The sequence below is a fragment of the Punica granatum genome, chromosome 8, assembly GCF_007655135.1.
Source record: "Punica granatum isolate Tunisia-2019 chromosome 8, ASM765513v2, whole genome shotgun sequence".
NCBI lineage: Eukaryota > Viridiplantae > Streptophyta > Magnoliopsida > Myrtales > Lythraceae > Punica > Punica granatum.
The window spans coordinates 20,105,016-20,120,737 of record NC_045134.1 but is presented as its reverse complement, the minus strand read 5'-3'; the positions used below and the strand labels follow the sequence as shown (position 1 = coordinate 20,120,737).

Sequence of the window (15,722 nt, the reverse complement as noted above, 5' to 3'; positions counted from 1 at the left end):
TCTCTCCGGCAATCACGAATGAAATATAATCCTCCCACTTCCCTTCAAGTTCTTTTCAAAAAAAAAAGATATTATATTTTTCTATTTATAATTTTCTTTTTAAAAAAATAAAAGATCATTTATCATTTTAATTATATGAAATATGCCGAAATTGCTTTTTTCAATTGACGAATGATCAAATGACCAAACAGGGAACCGAATGCAAAAGGTTCAAAACAAGATTCAACCCAAAAATTTGCTTATGTTACAAAATAAAAGGAAAGTAAAGGCTGAGGACTTAAATTAGCCTTTCGCATAGAAAATCTATATGTCGACCCGATTGTTTATTGTAACATTAGAATGTTGTGTGAATATCTCAAAATCCCGAGTGCATACCATTTCCTGCTGAAACTGCTCTACCCAGTTTGCTAAGACCAAAAATATTAAGATAAATTACATTACGAAATGCGAATTCCCACCGTGAAGGGGACAAATCATCGTCTATAACAATCAGAAGTGCAAGACCAACTCTGAACAGGGAATGTGAGAGTGGGGTTCCGTAACATGGACAGGACAGGAAGTCCATGGGCAGCAACTATAACGGCCCTGTACTGAGGGCATTGTCCAAGTCAGAAATCAGATCATCAACATTCTCAATCCCAACGGAAATTCGAATGAGGTCTTCCGTCAAGCCTCTAGCCTCACGGACTGCAGCCGGTATGCTTGCATGGGACATGAAGCAGGGCATGCTTATGAGAGACTTCACACTCCCTGCCGATGAAGAAATCAAATCTCATGCCATGAAAGCCAAAATGAAAGGTTTATTTTATTTTAGTTGTACCGACTACGAACAAATATTATAAGCTCTTACCAAAGCTGACAGTTATGCTGAAGTACTTGGTAGTCTCCACAATATGCTTTGAGAGTGGCACTGATCCTGTTAAGAAGCTCAGTACGGACCCTGCACCTTTAGCCTGCATATATAAACCTCATTACTTTTTATTGGAAAGGTTATATTGGATGTACGAGCATCTTGTTATGATTAAGCGACAAGTGCAGGAACCTGAGAATAGTGTAACGACCGGCCAGGATGATTGGGAAGACCAGCATAATTTACTTTTTTCACTAGCGGATGGGAAGATAGAAATTCAGCTATCTTCTGTGCATTCTCCTGAAAGAAAAATAGAGAGCACCAGTTTCAAGACTAGAGGCCAAACATCTCTGTGAGGGTAACAATACATATATTACAAAATATATATATATATATATATGTATATATATAAACGAAATAACAATGTGTTTCATGTAGAAAATGACCTGCTGCTTTTCAATGCGCAATGCCATAGTCTTGATACCTCGTAGGCAGATCCAACAGTCGAATGGAGCCAAACCAGAGCCTTCTGCGTTTTGCAGGAAGTATATTTGTTTCGCCAAGCTGGAGGTTTCTCGGAAAACAGAGAAGTCACGACAACGTGAAGATATTCACCAGCCAAATTGAGCTGAATGATAATGTTCTGCACATCTTGGGAAGCAAGATCATTTCAATGAAAAGAAGGAATACAAGGACGAGTACCGGCACAGCTAGCATGAGATAAAGACCACCACGTTAAAATGGATTCACAGAATAAGGCCATTATCTGGAAACCAATATACTTAAAACATTCCTCTTCCTGAAGTAATGTTATCAGAGCATAAACGGTTTAGATTTCACATTATCCAAGTATGTTATAGGAATCATACCTCTCTCCTTTCACTGCAAGCACACCAGCCATGACATCACTATGCCCAGATATGAATTTAGTAGCAGAATGCATGACAATATCTGCAAGTATGCCGAAAGACAGAGTGAAATAGCATTATTGCAGATTAAATAAATTTCAACCACATCAAAAGTGATATTCTTGGCACCTGCCCCCAGTTGCAGAGGCTGTGATAAGACGGGCGACATTATACTATTATCCACCAAAAGAAGTGCACCCCACGCATGAGCAATTTCTGCAATTTTCTGGAGGTAAAGTATTTGTCATTAGAGACTGTGGCTGCGACCATCGGAAAGAAGTAATGGCCCGTTTGGCAAAACAAACTTAACAACTGAAATGGTAATATGCTAATTAATTATAAAGTCATAAAATCACGTTTTCTTTCATTCCAGGACGCCATACAGGTAATAAGAACAAGAGCAAGATTGCCTACACGAATATCAGAAATTTGTATTCTCGGGTTGGTGGGGCTTTCTATCCACACAAGTTTGGTCTTAGGACCAATAGCAGAAGCAACCTCATCTAGGTCACTTGTATTTACCCGTCTGCAACACCATGAATGTCATCAGCATGTAGTTCAATGACCAAAAAGTAACGAGAAAAATGGAAACCAAATACTAACTTCACCACTATGCCAGTTTTAGGAGTTACTTGTGACAATAATCGATCAGAGCCACCATAAATATCATCTCCTGCAACGATCTCTTCACCTGAAGCAATGTTTTATAACTATTACTACAGAAAATATTGAGTTGGCTAAACTTAAAGTAAGTTTGCCCAATGAGTTGTTTGAAGCAGAGAACCTGCTCCAAGAAGATGGGTGACAGCAGCTAAAGCAGCCATCCCACTTGTGAAGCAAAATGCACGATCTGCCTTGTCAAGCTTTGCTAGGAGGCTGGGAATTATTTCAAAAAACAGTGTCAACATATAAAGAAAATAAAATCCAGAAAATGAAAAAGGAAGTGTATGACACTACAGCAATAAGCAACTGAGAAGGGGACAGAGAGAGACAAGTAGGCTCGAAATTGAGAGGACCATAAGCATTATGTAAGAAGATAAGCAAAATCACACCTTTCAAGAGCATCTCTAGTGGGATTCCCACTTCTGGTGTAATCGTACGGACCATTTTCTGTTGCTGAAGGCTACTACATAAATCACCAGGAACATATGAGGAAGTCTGAGTTATAATAAGCAACCAAGTAAGACTAACCTTTACTATTGCCAAAGCTGCAACCATATTATGCTTTATTTCAACATATGTACCTGCTTGAATGTAGCTGTCTGGTAAAGTGGCGTACTGATAGCACCATAAGGATCAAACTTACTCTCAAAATTCATCAAAAGCGTTGATATGCTCGGCTCCTTCACATCAACATCTGCAAAAACTACATGTAAGCTAACCAATGAACAGAAGCTCAAATACAAGCGGGACACAGAAATATAAAGACTGACCATTTACACATTCAGCTACACCGTCTGCCAAAGCAGAAGTGCTCACATCCATCTCTCTGTCCTTGGAACAGTTTGGTACAAGTTTCTTAAACAACAGCAACCTCTTTCCCACAAAATTCACTTCCTTCTTGAACTGGAAACTTGACGGGGGCTTAGCGAGCCTGAAGTCCTGCACAAGCACCCAATAGAATCAGAATCAATATCCAGGAACATTCGACCACATACCATAACCTCAACCAGATTCTGCAAGCAGCGGAAAAAGAACAGCGGACAATCGGGTGGCAGCAGCTAGCTACTAATAAGGAATTTACTAAAAGAGTTAAAAATAATAATAATAATTGATGGGACACTGCAGTGTTATTCTGGAAATAAAAACCTGATGGGACAATATAGCCCACAAGTTTGCATCGTCAGTGCAATTGCTCCAACTCAACTTAACTCAACTCTATTCTTCTCCAAACTCAACAATATAATCATTATTGTTTTGTCTTTCTCTTCCATTTAATAATACTCTCACCCATATTTTTTTCTAACCATTTTTAAACTTCCTATTTAATAATACTTTCACACTCATACTTTTCCCTAACCACTTTTAAAATCAGTTTTTTAATAATAAATTTCTCATCTACTTTCACATCTTATATAGACATACATATATATATATTCTCACATATCAATATATTTGTCAACACTTATAATCATTGCACAAAATCAAGTTGAGTTAGATCACTTATCCAATTCGAAAACCAAACGCAAGCTTAACAATCTTCTTTTCGATTACTATCTGGATCAACCATCCAATTTACAGGAATGTTGTCTAATGGGTTATCTGGTTTTTGGCTAGGGAGTTGCTTGGTGATTAAAGGGGACGAGGTCTGCAATAAAGTGGATGCATCTTGCAGAGTACAAAGTCTAAATATCGATCTATGTGCAAGTAGGAGCAAGTTATTGTTTTTGCTTCTCAAACTAAACCGACCCAACCTCTCACATCTAACTACTAATATAATGCAGGAAAGGAACAATACACAATGAGAAGGGACATCACAGAGCAAGTAAATGACTGTATAAGCTCCTTCATACAACTTTAAGACGAATTTTATGAATACCAGAGTTTGTGCATTTACATAGCCGGCGATTTCGTGATTTGTAGATTCAACATTGTTCTTAATTGTTTCTTCATAACAGAAGGAAAAATGCATCATAAAGTTTTAAGTTCTTATCTTTGCGAATATGAAATCTCCCTTACATGGGGGGCGACTCTATCAATGGATTATTCTATCTTATCACAATCACATTGGCATCTAATGAATGTCCAACACTTCAGACAAATTTAATATGCATGAAAAGGACAACAAAGGATAACTTATAAGAAGCTAGAGGATACCCGCGCTATGCATGGAAGGCGTACATAGAAACAATTAACAAATTAAATATATGAGGGTCAAATAAACAATTAACGAATAGATGAGGTAATTTTTCACACGTCTTTATGATTTCACTTTGATACAGATTAATGGTAAGCACATGATTCCTTTTTCTTTTTCTTATTGGTGCAGCAGTATAACTTTAATCAAAGCTCCAATATCTGGGAAGTAAAGTTCCCCAGTAGACAAAAAACTGCCCATTTTCTTCTACTCACCAAATTCAAATCACATCTAAATCTTTTCCATTCAATGTTCGTTCTGAAGACTGGCTAATTTTATTCAACTCGACAATGACATCTTTTCCAACAGCCAACAGAATAAACGTTGAACATGAACAACAGACCAAAATATCAAGTAATAATTGGAAAAAAGACATTATCTTAATCAATCTACAAATGGTACGCTAATAACATTACTTTATAATGTTTTAGTCAGTCCTAAATTATTTTTCAAACGTGCCTTCAAATTACTATTGCACGAGATTATGTTTTCTTAAATTAAAACTAGCCCTCACGCATGCGCAATTGCTTTCAAGCCTTGGAGCAAACTCGCTTATTCGTTTATTCACCAAGTACTTCAATACCTATATTTTTCAGTTTCAGTTCATTACGTGTGTCCCCCAGCCAAAGATAACAAAGATTTGGAGTATGATGTTAGACAATACCTGATTGAATGTTAAGAGTTTCATGATCGACTAACTTGAGGAAGTACAATCTCACATACCTCTGAAACATATGCCAGCACCTGAAGACAAAGATTAATGGAAGCGTAAAGTAAGAAACCAAAATGAAAAGCTGTTTCAACATAAAGCTGAGCTCATTCCATTAGTATAGCTCAAACACAGGATAGCGCAGGCAGCAGTCATATGGCGAACAGTTTGAAAAAAATAAAAAAAGTGCATCTGGTCGAGGGACAGAGGTATAGTCACCTGGTGTTCAGTTGTCCCAATAATTTTGATCCCCATTGACAATGACATCATACAAACCCTACGAAGCAGGTCAAGAGGGAAGGCAAAGTTAGCCTCTGTGCCTCAAGAAGTGTATATTAATATTTAACAACAGATGAGTACAAATTGTAAATAGAAGAGGACAATAATTTGCTTTCACAGGATAATGTATTGACAACATAGATAACAGAGGAAAGCAAAGCCTTCATATGTAAGCTTAGAAAGCGTCCCTTAACAGCTCAGAACAATCAGGGGGTATGACATAGGTATGCTATTTCACTTAATAATCTGAGATTTTGTGTACATTTTTTCATTCATATGTAAGAATCTATGGCAACTTTCAGTTACAATGCAAAAAACTTGGGCATAAGAATTTTATTTAATAAGAACAGTTGAAGATGGTAATCCAACAAATCTTAGATTTCTCATATTGATGATATGGGCAATGTTGATATGGGCTCAGGGTATATCACTTAACAGTAGATCCCAAAAAAAAAATGAATATTTTTTTTTCCAAAAAGCCGTCTTTTCAAATGCTCTATGAAGTTCTTAAGGATATATGTAACCCGTAACAGAAAAGAAAGATGAAAATTTTTGTAAGCCCTCATTTCCAATGTTGTATGAACTTCTTACGCATAGATTAAATTAGATGTCAGACGTATGGGCATAATTTCTATGATTCAGTTCAATGTCATTTGGATAGCAAAGAACGGAAGGAAAAGCAAGTAATCAAAGTCGCTGCTGCTTACCTGAGGAACGTGTTTCTGCCGAGGATTGGATTTGCAAGGGAAAACCGATTGGACAGAGAGGGCGAGGGTAGCAGACAAGCCCTGTTGTGAATATGCTTCCGAGCTTCTCTGTCGTGAATGCTTCTTCTTCTTCTTCTTCCTATCCTTCCAGATGGACTGACGCCGGATTCGACTCTGGTGGTCGGCCGGACGGTAAAGGAAGTATCTATCTAGCAGCAGGCAGGCAGGCAGGCAGGCGGGCAAGCGGGAGCAGCCGATTGGAAGAATGGAGGAGGGGCTTATTTGCAATGTTTGTACTTTTTGTCAGGGGTTGTTTTGCAATTTATTGTAATTATTTTTGCAAGACTACGTCAGCAGAACTGAAATAACGGTTACGGTTTCAACAATTCCCTTTTACTAATCCTAAGCCCTCAGGCAAGCTCAGATTGCTTTCGGGCTCGGGAGCCAACTCGAATACTGCTTTTACTGTCCAAATCATTGCTTTCGATTATGTTTACCGCTTAACTTGACTTGTCGAACAACAATTTATTAGTGTATTAAGTAGTCCTCCATGCATTTTGCCGACCAATTCAAGAGCGAAATAGTAAATTCAGTTTTTTTTTTTATGATTCAATTGCCGGAGCCTTCTGCGACCTGAAAGTAAATATGATCTTAAGAGCTTGTTCAGATAAGGGAAAGGGTTATTATACAAATTGGTATAATAAGGGTTACGAAAGACTATATCATACAAATTTGTAAAACAATCATCCAAAACCACACCTCCATAATCCTTCTAGCCCGCTTTTTATCCTTTATTCCTGGTCAGATAATACCTTTGCACATGACTTGGCCAATTTAGCGCAAAGTCAAATTTTTAGTCGCTTTATACTTTTGAAGGGTATCCAAACTAATACTTATGTAGTTGATCCTTATTAATAATAATATGCATTATTCAGGAAGGAAAAAAAAAAAAACAGTAGAGTATGGAAGATACACCGTAAGACTTGAAAGGGACATATATATACATATGTGTGCGTGTATAACACTGTTATCTTAGCATTACAGCTATACCGATACAATACAAGCTCGATTCCTTCAAAGGGTGACACCTGATCGGCTCCTTCCTCCGACTACTTCCTCTAAAAATTCGAGTTTCCCTCGGTATCATGATAAATCGAGCCGAAAATCCGTATAACTATGGCAGGCGCAGGGCTCCACATCAATTATGGCTAATTCAGTGCCCAGCACCGCTCTTTCATGATCTTAACATTCTCCTCTTTTCCTTATCTTAGAAAAGCTTCATGAGTCCCTGCAAAATATTTCAGTTATTCGCGATAGGTAGGAGTCCCGATCGTTGAGAAGTGTCGGGAACCACAAATCATTTACATTTAAGGAGATGGGATGTTGATGATTTCAACGAGGTCTCTCCAGTGCAATCCAACCAAACTTTCCTTTACGAAAATCTGTCAGAATGCGGAAAGCTGCTTGGTGTGTATCCCCATTGAAGAGGTTCAGAGCAACCTTCTGAACAAATCTGCAATACATCAGACATCAAGAGAATGGATTAGTCCAACATTTATAGATAAAGCAACAAAAACTTCGATAAGAGACCTTTCTTAGGCTCCAAAATGACTCTGGTGACTCGTTTCTGGCGCGAGCAATAAATTTAGGTTCCTTTATTCTTAAATTCAGTCGGATAGGAATAAGATTTGATCAGAAAACACCTGTCGAAATGTACTATGACACTAGTAGCCTATTAGATACACTGGTGAATAGAAATGGAAACATAATTGCACGAAATTATAATTTGTATTTCATTGTACAATATTTTGATTGTACCGAAGCAGCTGCTGGCACCTTACATATCTTTTCTCAGTTTTCCTTAGGACTTTTTCCCAAATCGTCCCTCAAGACACGGGCTTAACTATTATCTCATTTGTCATCAGGCCATTGATGAAAATAAGTTTGCCTTAGGAAAATCGACTTACACATGTCCAGAATGACCATCAGCATCGATCTTGTAGCGCTTCTGAAGGACACTCAAACCTGGAAATAACAGAAGACATATTCAAGCAAATGGATTATGATGCAACAGTGCTCTGGGTCAAGTAAAACACTCATTATACATCTCAAGATAAGAAAGTAGAAACATAGCCAAAGATTATTATCTTGCATTGGTTACTCGTTCAGAAAACAGGGCCATATTGAATTACCCGCTGCAGGAAGCCTCGAGAGAATCCGTATGAGAACTGCTGCCACATCAGTAACATCATAGGATCTCTCTCCGATGTCATCACATATGGCAAGTTTTATAGCAGCAGACTGGTCGCTGATCCTCATAGGGATTATTCCCGGAGAGTCGAGCAACTCAAGATCCTTCCCAAATCTCACCCATCTTGTAGAGTAAAGACGATGAAATCAAACCAGAAAATAATATCAACACTATTGTTAACATCATTGATCATATGGACTTTGGAGGACTATAATTGACTTTGAATCTCTATCTATTTGAAGCTAATGTTCAAATATTTGATTTATATTTCAAAGAGAAAATGATAAGACAAATACTTTAGTTCTCTCGTAACACCAGGTCTAGGAGCAGCTGGACACATTCTTCGCTTCAGCAAACGATTAATCAAAGAAGATTTCCCGACATTTGGGTACCCAACTATTCCAGCACGGACCTGTTGGCAACAAAATGCGATGATGTAAGCATGAAAGCAGCTGCTCTGCTCACTGAAGTTTCCTGGACTGCTTTATTCTGATGGAACTATGGCACCTTTTTGGCAATTAATAAACCACAATTATACAAAATCACCAAGAAACTGTGCATAAGTCCAATATTCTACTGCAGCTTAAGAATGTGAGGATGGTTTACATTGCAAATGTTGCATGGCAAGTAATTGGAACTAACCACTGGACAGAATGGCTGGAGATCAATTGATCAAAAGCTTAAGCTGAAAACCTGTAACTTCCTTTCTGGCTTGTCAAGTTTGCTGATTAGACGATTTAGCGAATTACCCTACTAGCTGACTGATAAATTATATTCAAATATAAGTCAGATCAGACCCATTAAATCATTTTGTTGATTTAGAAAAGCCCAACCAATTCCTCTCCAATTGAATTATAAACACTTTGATGAAGAGCATCATAAATTGACAAATTATTATCTTAAAAAAGGTTTCAGAGAAACCTACAGGACGAGGAAGTAAACCCCTTGCTCGTCTTTTGACATTTACGCCTGCTGCAAGTGTTTTTGCAAGACAGACTAGCTTCATGGTTCCCTGAGGTATTAAACAAATCATAAATAATGGAAAATGAAAAATAAAGAAGTTTCTACCCCCAGGGACATTTGACAAGTAAGTACCATTCCCAATTGCCCGTTCGAAAAGACAACCTTCACTCCTTGCTTTGAAAAGTAATTTGCCCAAGCATTGCGGTCGGCCGTGGATATCATGTCTTCTCTATTTAACACTAAGATTCTTTTTCTATTACCGAGCCACAAGTCCATCTATTCATGTCAGCATAACAGAAGAAAAATTACAATTGGAGTATACACATCAATAAAACAGTTATTTGCATTGACTTAACAGCTTAAACAACCAATATTACAGCTTTTGTAAAACTGTATACACCTCATATTTCAATCTCCATAACTCATATATAGTGAAACGGTGCGGTAGCCTTCTTGTCCTAATTTGGGGGTAGTGCTAAATGTAATTAAAAAAGAACAAAAAAAGTGAAGGTCCTTGATTATCTGCAACATATCTATTGAGGCAAGAGTAACTTTTCAAGAGACATAAATAAGATGTAATAGAATTAAGAAAAAATGTCCACGATTATGCACGAAATTGATACGTACATAAATAAGATGCACTAGAACCAAAGACAAATGTCCAAGATTACACACAAAAGCTATCCACAAGAAACAGTGCCAACTCGTGTATATCTGCCATTTCTAGTTACTATAGATGCTTTCTGCTTGTGCCAGTTTCTTCAATGTTTGAGTCAGCAGAGGATCCATAGAAAAAGAAAATTAAAAGAGAGAGAGAGAGAAAAGAGCGATGGACGAGAACCATCTATTACCACAGTTATGTTCTTTCTCTTGGCTTGAAACAGCAGAACTGACCTGTGGATGGCTTGTGGACATGGGAATTCTGGCATCTCGGACCTCTATCACAACATCCATCAACTTAAGTTGTTCTTTGAGTTCCTTCTCTGTCTTGGCAATGTGACCCGGGTACCACTACAAAAATGCCAGCATATGGCCAAAAACATGAGCACTCGAATCATTACTTTGAACAGCACTGTTCAAATGAATCCCCAATCAGTTCATTCAGCCAATTGGAGTATGGATATGATTCATTGGTGAAATGATTTGAAAGTACTAATAAGTGAATCATCGAAAATAGGATCCACACATAAATTTATTGCACCTAGGTAAACTTATTAGAATTTATGCACATGCCTTGCATCTATCGATCAACAACCTACTGTGACGGATTTTTCGTTATACCTGAACAGGACGCAGTCCCTTTGTCCAGTGATAAAGATCAGCATCCAGATCAACCCAATTGAATTCTTGCTCGGAGTCTGACACGCCACCAAGATTAACGTTCCCCTGTCCATGCCAACCTGAATTCCTTCCGCCAACTATCTGCAAAAGCATTTTCCCTCATAATCATGCTCTGACCATCACTTAACACCCCAAACTCCTTGATAATTTTTTCGCAAACTTGGAAATGGTAAGGAGAAAGAGGCCGTTAACAAAAGCAAAGGTAACAAAAAAATATATAAAAAAGGGCTTCAATAGCAATAGAAGTCCCACGTAATGTCTATTATTCTACGCTGCCCACTTTATGTATTCGTTCGTTTCAAGATTTTATCAGGGAAAGTGAAACAACAATGAATTGGGAGAAATCTTAAACCATCTTCCAAGGACAGGTTAGCATTGTTAAGCCATCTTCAGAGGACCGAGATGAATGCGGGGCCGGCCGAGCAACTGGGTTCCCGAATTTCCAATAAAACACTCACATTTACCACTTCCCCATTTCAAAACCATTTCATATCCCGGAAAGTGAATAAACAATGAATTGGGAGACATCTTCAACCATCTTCTTAGGACAAGTAGCATTGTTATGCCATCTTCAGAGGACCGGGACGAATACCGCGCCGGCCAAGCTACTGGGTTCCCGAATTTCCAGTAATTCTCTCACATTTACCACTTGCCCATTTCAAAATCTGAGAGAAGATTATCTCATGTGAAATCCCCTCAACTTCCCCTCTCCTCGCCCCCCGCGAACTACCCTTAAAAGTCCATTTATAAAAATAAAAAAGGGAGACGCTAGCGCTTTCTTCAACAAGCAGAACTTCCCAAACTGCGTGTAGAGGCTAAAAACAAGAAGTTCAACAGGAACTAGAAGTGACGGTACAGAGGAGAGAGGGAGCTTGCCTGAATAGAGGAGGAGGGAGCCGACAAGGAGGACATGGAGGCGGAGGGTGTCGGGAGCCAGAGTTGCTTCGTCCGGCGGCCGAGGGGGATTAAAGGACAGTGCTGCAGCCACAGGCCGGAGAGCTGAACTGCCATCTTCTCCTTCAGCTTCTGGGTGAGAAGGACGGAGGAGCAGGATGTCTGCTTACAGACGTGGAGATGAGGCTCGAGGAAGGCCTGAGGAGAGGCAGAAGGGGCGAGGACCGCCGGGATATGGAGATGAGGTTCGGGTTGTCGGAGGAGCAGCGCCTGGGGGCAAGAGGCCGTGGGCGGTTGAGGGAGGAGGAGGGGAAAGCAATGAGGTTGGGACAGAAATGAGAATAGGGGAGAGAAGCAATAAGCGTAGCCTTCGTCTTTCTTCTCCGATTGAAACCTTCAGATAAAATATGGATTCGAATAGAAAAATAATAAAATAAAAATTTTGATAAAATTTTATTTGTTTAGTTAAAGAGAATAATAAAACTGAAAAATTATAATTCTCAAATTTAATTGGCTTGAATAAAAATTGAAAAGAAGAGAAATACAAATAAAAAGACAAAAATATCTATCATGCCAAACTAACAACCGATAACTTTGATGGCAATTTTTTAAATAATAAAACATAAATAATTTAAATAATCAATAAAACTAATTATTTTAATAAAATAATTATTTTAATTAAAGAAAATTAAATTTTTAATTATTAATAAAAGTAATTATTCTAATAAAATTATTAACATTTTCATTATTAATAATAATGAATAAAAAGTGTTATTTTTATTCATTATAATTATTATAAATTACTATCTTAATAAATTAATAAGCATAATTATTTTAATAATTAATAAAATTATTCTCTTAATAAAAAAATTACAGTAAATTATTATTTAACGATTATTAAATAATTAATAAAGAATAATTATTTTAATTAGAAATATAAATTACTATTATAGTAAAAATTATTTTAATTATAAAAAAAATTACAAAAGTTATTATTTTAATTTTTATGAAAAATATATAAATTAATAAAAATAATGATCACTTAAGGATGGTGCCTCTAATGATAAATAACCCTACTTAGAACAACCTTCACACAAAACATATTTTTGATAAAGCAACGATAATAAATTAACGACAAAATGGACAAAATGGTCCCTGAAATATGCACCTCGGGACAAGTTCATCCCGGAAATTTAATTAGTGGACAAATTGGTCCGAACGTTGCAAACGTTTGGACGAATTGGTCCTTACGTTCGAAAAAACGCAAGTCCCTGACGGAAACCCCAGACGCCGTGATGAACTTCGTTTGCCCCCCTGCTCAACTCGATTTCCCGGTCAAAATTGCCCCAAATCGATGAAACCCTAATTGAGGTGCCTTCTCTTCCGATTCAGTCGTCAAATTCCCCCACCCACATCAAGATTTTCTGCAATTGAATGTGTTGTCCGTGATCCGAAGGTGAAATCATGGTTGCTGGTGGTTGTTTCCGATGAGAAGTTGAAATTGTGGTTGCTGCTGGTGAGTAGTTGGGAACTTCGCGGCCCAGAGCTCCAAGAATGGCAGGCAAAGGTGAGTTTGATCACTTATCGGCACCGCTACTTGGTTTTCTGTTCTGTCGCTGTGTAGGGCTTAGGGTTTTGTGAACTGCTGGCTCGACGTTCTATCGGAGACAGCAGCTCAGGTCGGGCAACGATGAGTTTGACCTCCGAGAAGACTTGAGGAAATCAAGAGCGAGCTCAGAGGAGGTTTCAAGATCGTTGATTTGGGATTCAGGCAGCTCCTCTTGCGTTCCCCAGCTCAGTGATTCATCAGGTACTGCTTGTTCTGATTGACTCCGGAGATGGGTGTGAAAAGGAATGAGGTTGTTCATCAGGTACAAGCTTAGTGAGCTTGTTCCCCAGCTCAGTGATCGGAATTTGATTCTTGGTTAAAAGGAAAGCAGGCGGAATGAAAAGGAATTGTTGGCCTGATTGAAGTGTGCAATCATGAGTTTGTTTTCTTTCTTTTTGTGGGGTGGATTAGAAGTTAAGGGACAACCATTGTTGCTGCATAGATTTTGCAATTGTGTTGTTAATTGCTCGAAAAAGGTGTGGACTTTGGGGCTGTCGATCTTGCTTGTTCATTTGATTTGTATGATTGAATTGTGTCTTGTTGCTTTGCTGTTGAATTGGCTAGAGTTTATGGAGAATTTGCTGCTAGGGAAGTTGCTGCTGCTGAATTGGTTTTGGTTTATCCATGCGTTGGATTGGTTTTGGTTTTTATTATCCTCACCTGTTCTTTCTGTACTGCATGAGCTCCATACATCATGAGTTGGTCACATAACAGAATTCTACCCCAGAAGATGATTTGAATCTTTATTGAATCATGAGTTTCTCTTTATCTCAGCAATTAATGTAGGTATCACAAATTGCTCTGAACTAGGGAGCAACTAAATTTTGTTGTTCGTCATCAGCTTCTCATTTATGTTCTGAAATACTTACCTGAACAGTAAAAATATACTACTTTTCGATACTCGCATAGTTGTCGAGTGATAATGATCTGACCTTGGTGATACCTACATTAATTGCTGAAAATATGTTGGTTGTTGTTGCTTTGCTGTTGAATTTGCTAGAGCATATGTTGTTGGAGAATTTGCTGCCGATGATAATTTGCTACTAGAATTATGGGAGGTGAGGGAAGCCAATGGAGTGGGACAAAGCAATATGTCCAAAAGTGCACAGCTTCTTCATGGGTTGAGGAATCAATCAATTTGTGTGGTTGTGGAAGGAAGCTCTTGTTGCAAACATCAACCAAGAAACAAAGTTATGGTAGGCGTTTCCTTGGTTGTCCATTATGGAAAAGAAGCGACCTTACCTGTGGAAAATTTGAATGGGTTGATAACGAGGAGCAGCTTGAAGTGCAGCAGACTGCAAGACCCTGAACTGGAGAAGATAACAAGCTCATGAAGAAGATGAAGAAGAAAATTCAATTGTATGAACATGAAAACAAAATGCTAAAGATTGCATGTGGCATTTTGATTTTCATCCTTGTTGTAGTCTTAGTTTGTGTTTGTCTTAGGATATTGTAACGTGTTTCCTCGTGTAAATGGGATACTGTAGGATTGTGATATTCTAATTTGTATTGAGATGACTCTGTTATTGCTAATATAATACAATGTTTAGCAATTCTTGTGGCATTCTGTTATTGTTGCCTATTCTAAGTGTCCATTCAGTTATTGTTGTCTATTCAACAGAATACATAACATAATTTACTTTTCCAACAAAATACATAACAGGATGCAATTCTTCAACAGAATACATAACCGAATGAACTTTTCCAACAGAGTACATAACAGAATGAACTTTCTCAACAGAATACATAACATAATTCACTTTTCTAATAGAATACATAACAGAATTCACTTTTCCAACAGAATACATAACAAAAGAGACTTTTACAATGGAATACATAATAGAATGCAATTCTTTAACATAATACATAACTGAATGAACTTTTCCAACATAATATATAACAGAATGAACTTTCTCAATAGAATACATAACAGAATTCACTTTTCCAACATAATACATAACAAAATTCACTTTTCCAAAATAATACATAACAAAAGAGACTTTTACAATGGAATACATAACATAATTCACTTTTCCAATAGAAAACTTAACAAAAGATTATCTTCCAATAGAATACATAACAAAAGAGAGTTTTCCAACAGAATACAAAACCAAATGAACTTCTTCATCAGAATATAGAACCATATACATACAACTATTGTAGGTCATGTTGACATTTAATTCGGTGAAACTACAATCAAAACAGTAAAAACTGTTATGTCCACTAACTCCTCAAGATCTTTGACTGATAGTGTTTGATCCTTGCGGTGAGCTTGAATGGGAAGTCGACGCTGAAGCTGTTGAAACTTGTGGAAGCACTCTCGGCCTTATAGGAGGGGGGTCTATAAGTATGAG

At 37.7% G+C, this 15,722-nt stretch overlaps 2 protein-coding genes across 5 annotated transcripts; both read right to left on the bottom strand.

Moving 5' to 3' along the window:
- Positions 1-270: 270 nt before the first annotated feature.
- Positions 271-6,564, bottom strand: LOC116189113 (cystathionine beta-lyase, chloroplastic-like). Of its 2 annotated transcripts, none has more exons than XM_031518646.1 (15): positions 6,311-6,564; positions 5,544-5,601; positions 5,280-5,359; positions 3,192-3,360; positions 3,003-3,115; positions 2,811-2,881; positions 2,543-2,634; positions 2,362-2,449; positions 2,173-2,284; positions 1,888-1,984; positions 1,720-1,801; positions 1,297-1,414; positions 1,043-1,150; positions 851-953; positions 271-750 (listed from the first exon to the last, which is right to left on the bottom strand). In XM_031518646.1, the coding sequence occupies exons 3-15, from the start codon at positions 5,301-5,303 to the stop codon at positions 575-577; spliced, it is 1,353 nt and encodes a 450-aa protein (XP_031374506.1). In that variant the 5' UTR covers positions 5,304-5,359; positions 5,544-5,601; positions 6,311-6,564; the 3' UTR covers positions 271-574. The 2 variants fall into 2 exon arrangements, with proteins under 2 accessions (XP_031374506.1, XP_031374505.1); XM_031518645.1 differs by having other exon boundaries at positions 5,339-5,359.
- A 716-nt stretch (positions 6,565-7,280) lies between these two features.
- LOC116189148 (DAR GTPase 3, chloroplastic) lies at positions 7,281-12,146 on the bottom strand. Of its 3 annotated transcripts, none has more exons than XM_031518690.1 (10): positions 11,742-12,146; positions 10,806-10,946; positions 10,419-10,535; positions 9,657-9,800; positions 9,487-9,573; positions 8,858-8,973; positions 8,503-8,684; positions 8,278-8,335; positions 7,676-7,823; positions 7,281-7,598 (listed from the first exon to the last, which is right to left on the bottom strand). In XM_031518690.1, exons 1-9 carry the CDS (start codon positions 11,874-11,876, stop codon positions 7,703-7,705), a joined length of 1,101 nt encoding a protein of 366 aa, XP_031374550.1. In that variant the 5' UTR covers positions 11,877-12,146; the 3' UTR covers positions 7,281-7,598; positions 7,676-7,702. The 3 variants fall into 3 exon arrangements, with proteins under 3 accessions (XP_031374550.1, XP_031374552.1, XP_031374549.1); XM_031518692.1 differs by having other exon boundaries at positions 7,281-7,586; XM_031518689.1 differs by having other exon boundaries at positions 7,281-7,823.
- Positions 12,147-15,722: the final 3,576 nt, after the last annotated feature.

What these genes read in the sequence shown, in the direction of transcription:
- LOC116189113 (XM_031518645.1), bottom strand. Translation starts at nt 5,594, where the DNA reads ATGATGTCATTGTCAATGGGGATCAAAATTATTGGGACAACTGAACAC. An exon ending in AAAACTGGCATAGTGGTGAA is followed by an intron (nt 2,285 to 2,361) that starts GTTAGTATTTGG and finishes ATGGTGTTGCAG; the next exon opens with ACGGGTAAATACAAGTGACC. An exon ending in CTTGCAGTGAAAGGAGAGAG is followed by an intron (nt 1,415 to 1,719) that starts GTATGATTCCTA and finishes AGAAACCTCCAG; the next exon opens with CTTGGCGAAACAAATATACT.
- LOC116189148 (XM_031518689.1), bottom strand. Translation starts at nt 11,876, where the DNA reads ATGGCAGTTCAGCTCTCCGGCCTGTGGCTGCAGCACTGTCCTTTAATC. An exon ending in CTCGAGGCTTCCTGCAGCGG is followed by an intron (nt 8,336 to 8,502) that starts GTAATTCAATAT and finishes TGTTATTTCCAG; the next exon opens with GTTTGAGTGTCCTTCAGAAG. An exon ending in GATGGTCATTCTGGACATGT is followed by an intron (nt 7,824 to 8,277) that starts GTAAGTCGATTT and finishes GATGTATTGCAG; the next exon opens with ATTTGTTCAGAAGGTTGCTC.